The sequence below is a fragment of the Anguilla anguilla genome, chromosome 12, assembly GCF_013347855.1.
Source record: "Anguilla anguilla isolate fAngAng1 chromosome 12, fAngAng1.pri, whole genome shotgun sequence".
NCBI classification, from domain to species: domain Eukaryota; kingdom Metazoa; phylum Chordata; class Actinopteri; order Anguilliformes; family Anguillidae; genus Anguilla; species Anguilla anguilla.
The window spans coordinates 19614564-19621404 of NC_049212.1; the positions used below are offsets into that span (position 1 = coordinate 19614564).

Sequence of the window (6841 nt, forward strand, 5' to 3'; positions counted from 1 at the left end):
TCGTCCTTCTTTAGGCATTTAATCCATAACTGTTGCATGGCATACATTAACTGGCTATCTGATTTTACCTTTAAACAAATAACCAAGTCAACAGGAGAAATAACTGGCTTGAATGTGGAACACCTACCTGTCATTTATGAAAGAGTAAATTAAGTAGAAGTTCCACAGATGAGCACATCCATAAAATCGATGATTGCATGTTTTAGCATGTTAGACAAGACAATACCAGAAAGGAAATAGACTTCTGTAACTGGACCAGGTTAAATATTTTTCACAATATGAATTTTTGACAAGCTTGTGATATAGGGCTATTTTATAACTCACTACCTGTGGGAATTTGTTAAATGTCAAGGCTAAATATAGATTCCCACAGCCAGCAAGACATTATAAAGAAACTGTATAAATAATAATGTGTGTCACTATCTGAAATTTTACATTCATTGTCGCAGAACATTCCATTATATTATATTTTAAATTATTATTTTTCCATTAATGGCCGTTTTGGCAGACAATAGGATTATAATCTATAACTATCAATCCTTCAGTCAGCCAGTGAGAACCAACACTTAAAACAGTCACTTTACAGCAAAGAGTGATTAATGGTGTCTTCAGAGGACTGGATGCGCACTCAGAGTGATGCACTCCAATGGACCAAGTAGATAATGGTGTTCCTCCTTAACCTGAGGATGAGATGGCCTGAGCGAAAGGAGGGAGAGTACTTCTTTACTGCGTGCAGCACCTCCCCAGCATTTTAATGCTGACATATATTACTGCAGAAGGATACCTTCATTGTGTGAGCATGGCTAGTCATGAAGAACAGCTATCATACCAAGGTCAGCTTTGGTGGTGATATTCTATCACCATTACGACACACTGGATTTACAGCTCAATGGCAGATTTTTCAATCTCTTTGACTCTGCTTAGTCTTTCATATTCAGCTGACATCAATGTCTCTTCCAATGTCTGTTCTTACCTAAAAATGTTTAGGTAAGATGGCCTTTTTATTAACATAAAAACAATAAAGGTATTAACTGAGTTTTATTTTGGGAGAGTGATTGAAATATACTTTGTGTAGGAAAAATAGTTTATGAGAAAAATATTTTAAGGATCATATGTTCAGAGACTCAAGAGTGCTATTCGTACTGAGAGGTGGAGAATTCTGGGCAGTGTGAAGCAAACCTTGTGCTGGGCGTCACTAAAGAGGTTGGGTCCTGACAGACCAGATCTCTTCATGTTGAACTACTTGCAGTTTAATACCTGTATAACCACACATTGTTTCTCAATCAATAAAATTGTCCTCCCCTCTGCCAAAGCATCTGTTTACCTTTGTGAATATACACGCACTATTTCACTGTGATTTACTGCATCATGCATTTGAATACAGCAACAAACACATACACAAATGTTCTCATATGCACATGTACATGCACAAATACACACAGGTACACTCACATGCAAACTTTGTTTTTTCTATGAGAGAAAGTAAAAAATATTTCCACATATCAATTTTTGTAAGAAAGTTTTTTTTTTATTAAGGCTCAAGAAATTCAGAAAAATAATACAATTATTAACTAATTCTTTAAACATATTCTTTGCATATTCAAACAATTAAATTCTTTAAAGGTGCTGTTGGACACTTAGTCTTCTCTTCTATTAAATCGAAGCACATTACCAAGTTATTTAATTATAAATATAAAAAAGTGAGTGCTATGTTTAAATTATATTGGACACAAAAATCTGAAAAAGTATCAAGAGATTTTATTTATTGCCCCAGCTCACAGGCATGAATGAATAATTGAAATGGTGGGTGGATTGTAAAAATAAAGATAATTTGTGTGATAAGTCATTTAACAATAAAAGCTCATACAAATGAAAAATTATTCTATTAAATATAAAAGAATGTAGGTCTTATTGTTTCTGTTTTAGTGCGCTTATGTTTTCCCCATTAAGAACTTCTTGGTGTTGTTCTCTGGCCTCAGTAGGATGATGTAACACTTTGGGGCAAAAATGCAGAGCAGGAGCCCAAAACTGGAGGCCAGGATGGCGAATATCTCCACGGCAACTGTGTATTTCCCTGGGGAGCTGACGTAGGCGGGGACGAAGGCGATCCAGACAGCACAGAAAATGAGCATGCTGAAGGTGATGAACTTGGCCTCATTGAAGTTGTCTGGGAGCTTCCTGGCTAAAAAGGCCAGCAGGAAGCAGATGGCTGCCAGCAGGCCAATATAGCCCAGGACGCAGGCAAACCCCAGTGCTGACCCAACCGCACACTCCAGAATGAGCTTTGACCCCTGGAATCCTGTATTGCGATGTGGGTAAGGGGGACTGAGGGAGAGCCATAAGATACAGATGAACACCTGGATGCCAGTGAAGAGGACCACACTGCCCCGCTGCTGAACCAGTCCAAACCACTTAATCATGTTGGCACCAGGTCTGGCAGACCGAAATGCAACCAGAACCACAATGGTTTTGACCAGGATGCAGGAGAGGCAGAGCACGAAGCTGATCCCAAAGACCAGGTGCTGGGCCAGGCAGGACCACTCTGAGGGCCGGCCCACGAACACCAGCGCACACAGGAAGCAGAGTGTGAGGGACAGCAGCAACAGGAAGCTCAGCTCTGAGTTATTGGCCTTTACAAGAGGGGTGTGTCTGTGGTACAGAAAGACCACACCCACTGCCACTGTTATGCCACTACCTGACAAAGCTATCGTTGTCAGGGTGATGCCCATTGTGTCCTCAAATGACAGAAATTCCACCTCACGAGGAATACATTCATTCCTGTGATTGTTTGACCAGAACTCTGCAGGACATTGCTTGCATTCCACTGAACCTGAGGAAAAAATGTCAAAAATACATGTTCATTTTTCTTTCATCATCATACAGTTCCACCATAAATGAAACACTTTCACAGGAGTTCAGTAACAGACAGACCTCAAGCCATATACATGTACTACATGGTGAGCAGAGGTCCTTTTTAGGCCAGCACAGAAAATTAAGACGATGAGCCTTTAAAAACATCTTTAAAAAGATACAGTATAAAAAATTATAAAAAGTTCAACAACACTTCAATAACTTAAAAAAACATTTAAATTCACTCCATACAATAAATCTATTAAAATAACATTGAAATAATTCAACAATTTAATTTAATAATTCAAAAATGTGTTTTAAATAAAGACAAAAACATTCTAAATAAAAAAGGAATACATTTTATTTTAGGTCTCTAAAATGACATAAAAATCATAAAAATAAAGCAATAAAAATAAATAAATGAGTAGAATCCAAAGAGGTTTATTATTACCTGTCTGGTTGCTGATGGTCCCGTCTGCACAGGGCAGGCAGTCGAAGCAGCAGATGGGCTCACCCTTCCTCACTGCCTTGCGTGTTCCTGGGGGGCATTCTTTAGAACACACAGAGAGTGGGACCTGTGCACAACACCGAAAAGGTCACAGAGGAATGGGACACATGGAGGTAAATATACATACAGGAAGCACAGCTGCACATCTTTCTTTTAAGCTGAGAACGTGATGTAAGCACAGTGGTTTCTGCACGCACTGTCAAATCCGTTGACTGACAGCCTGCCTGAGAGGCTGGTGCACTTATGTTTCTTCACTAGACATTTGTACCCATGGAAAAGTGCTGCTTCCGTTAATTTAATTCCATAAAAAGGACAGTGTGGAGGCTTGGTAAAAGGACTCAAATGGGATGAGCAAAGCCTTTTTGTATCAACATGTATAATGAAAATTTGTATCATGCTGTTCTTGCATACAACATGAATTTGCAGTCAATTTATGCAATTTAACACACATTCATTACATTACATTAAATTACAGGCATTTAGCAGATTCTCTTATCCAGAGCAACTTACACAACTTCCACATAGCATTTACATTGCATCTTCATACAGCTGGTGTACTTGCTTCATGTACTGAAGCAATGCAGGTGAAGTACCTTGCACAAGACAAGACAGCATCCTACCCGGGAATCAAACTGGTGACCTTTAGGTTACAAGACCAGTTCCTTACCCATTGTACTACATTCTCTAACGATGTTACAGAGCAGGATATTGAACTGTAGCAAGTGAATAAGCAGTGATAACAACAGCGGTGTTTCTAAATTTGGCAGTCCCCCTTACCGTCTTAGCACCACCGACCCACACAATGGCTGAGTCATTAATGTGGAGTTCGGACCCTTCCATTTTCCCAATGGTGACATACTTCAGTGAGCCATCAGGGCTGTCCTGCCAGCTCACAATGTCGTACACCGCTCGAATGTCCCCACCCTCGATTTGGATCTCATCTCCCAGTTGGGTGGTGTAATGCACCCGGTTAAGGTGACGTATCAGCTGGAGAAAAAAAACAAAGTCCAAGCAAATTCTTGATGGAGACTCAGGGCAGTGAATGGACGATGAGGCTTCAGAAGTCCTATACTGGTCATATAACTTAATTGAATCAGAAACAGTAACACAAAACACATTTTGCTGTTCTCCATGCAAAATCCATTGTTCTATATCACTGTACCAACCTTGTGACCTCTCTTCTTTATCTCTTTTATCTTTTCAAGATTTATAATTCTGCAAAATTGAATTTAATGCACCTGTCTTGGTTGGAGATCACCGGTGGTGGCACAGTGTGGGCTCCCGTAGGTGCTGTTCTTTCCAGTGCATGACAGCTGGCTGTGGAGTGCATGGGCCACAGCATATACAGCGAGGTAAGTATTGTAGGTTATTCTCAGCTGGGAGGTGTCTGTGAAGGTACTCTGCACTGACTGCAGTGTCTCTGTACCTACACAAGGGGGCAGCAGCTGTGAGGCAGATGAATTCTGCGAAACTGGGCTGCACCCAAACATGAGTCCCCACAGCTCCAACATCAGAGTGCTCCCAGGCTCCTGGGAAGGATGGAGGCTGCGCAGGTGTTCCTCCAGCCCTGGGATGGGAGCGCTGCGTATGGCCACGCCCAGAACTCCCCGGGCAACGCTGGAGAGGGCAGTGTTCTGCAGGAGCCTGTCACTGGTGCTCCATGCCTCACTGGCCAGGAACTGCCTGCCTGTTATGTTACGCCTGACCAGCTCCAGGAACAGCGTCTCCACATCTGTGTACCAGGCAAACACCAGGATCACTCGGGCAGAGGAGCGCTCCACCACTGATGCCGCCCGAGCCACATCGTGCTCCAATCGCTTCCGTGACAGCGTTGTGAAGAATTCCAGGCACACCCCGGCTCCCTTCACCTCCTCAGAGAAGGCCTGGATCGCCAAAAGCCCATAATCATTGTCGGCAGCAATGGCGCCCACCCAGGTCCAGCCGAATCGCTTTGTCAGCTGCGCCATGGTCCGGGCCTGGTAAAAATCACTGGGGATCGTCCGGAAGAAATTAGGAAACTCACGCCTGTTGCTGAGACAAGCGCAGCTGGCCTGATAACTGACCTGAAGTGTTAAAAAAAATATTAAAAAAGAAAACTTTACTGTTAATAATAAATATGCATTGCACATACAAATGATTTATATAGATGTATATTTTATCAAATATCAATTTGTCCATTTTGTTAGTAAACTCTAACACGTTGTTCTGAACTTCTCTGAACACAGATTTTTACCAGGTACCTGATTTTTACCACTGCCAGGTAATGTTATCTCGTTTAAGCACAAAACCTCAGTGCCCCTCAGTGTTCAAAACTATAACCCGTAACTGGTGTAAAGTCCAGTGCTCTAATAGCTTGTGACTGACCAGAGGAAAGCCCAGTGGTCCCAGAGTTCTGGATAGGATGATACACTGTGTGGAAGCGGCATCTCCAATGAGGGCAAGGACTTTGCTGCAAGTGTGGTTTCGCCCACTGACCAGTGCCAGAGCCCCCTGCAGGGACCAGGGGTGCTCCCCGCAGCTGTCCATGATCCTGTACCCCATTTTGACCCCTGGGAGCAGGAAGGGATTCTGGTTGATCTCCTCCACTGCAAAAACCATGGCATGTGCCCAGCGCATTGATCGTGCCTGGAGACTAAGAAGGCAAAAACCATATCCCAGCATCAGAATCACAGCTTAAGATGAAAAGAACAGTGAATAAAGTGAAAAGAACGCAAAATAAAATGGAGGGAGAAATGGTCAGAATGCATTCAATCTACTCAATGCAGAAACAAAGCTTTTTTCACAAAAAGAAATTACAAACACATTTTTAAAAACATACGTAAAAGAAACCAATTCAGTTAAAATTGTACTAGAATTTTAAAAATATTTTTTAAAACATAAACATTCATATAAGCAAATTAATACAGGAAGAAAAAGAATAAATAAATCATTTAAACTAATGTGAATATCTCGTTCTTAATCTGTACAGAAATCAGGAACCGACCTCTGGCATTGCGGTGATTTCGGGGGTTTGGTGAGTGTCGCGTCTGGAGATATGGGCCGAAAGTGAAGGGGGAAGAGTCCTCCCAAAATGACATCTCCATCCTGAGAGAGGCTGGGGTCTTCCAGGCTGTTGGAGTATATCCACTGCTGGCAGTGTGTCGAAAGGCTCCCATCCGTCGCCCAGGTCTGGAGAGGCAGGACCAGCACTAACCACTGTGGGAAGCTGAGTGGAGACATAGCGGAGCTAGCCTGACCTGACCAGCCTCTCTCTGAGCCCTGGCTTCTAAGTCCCTGACATGCAGCTGAAGTGAATATTTGTAATGGCCACTGTGTCCCGAGCGACTGTGTAGAATTCTGGATTGAACAGTAAACAGGGACCATGGGAGAGAGGTAATCTGCCCTTCCCATGAGCCTCTGCATGCATGAGGTAATTTCTGGAAGTTTAGTCATGAGTGTGCAGGTCAGTGTCGCTGCACAGGGGGGTCGCATAGGGCAGCTGGC

General features: G+C 42.6%; 1 protein-coding gene across 1 annotated transcript; it reads right to left on the minus strand.

The window, feature by feature from the left end:
* Window positions 1-1541: 1541 nt before the first annotated feature.
* LOC118209533 (extracellular calcium-sensing receptor-like) lies at window positions 1542-6586 on the minus strand. The gene is made up of 6 exons (XM_035384897.1): window positions 6342-6586; window positions 5723-5990; window positions 4597-5421; window positions 4136-4345; window positions 3302-3425; window positions 1542-2830 (listed from the first exon to the last, which is right to left on the minus strand). The coding sequence occupies exons 1-6, from the start codon at window positions 6575-6577 to the stop codon at window positions 1932-1934; spliced, it is 2562 nt and encodes an 853-aa protein (XP_035240788.1). The 5' UTR covers window positions 6578-6586; the 3' UTR covers window positions 1542-1931.
* Window positions 6587-6841: the final 255 nt, after the last annotated feature.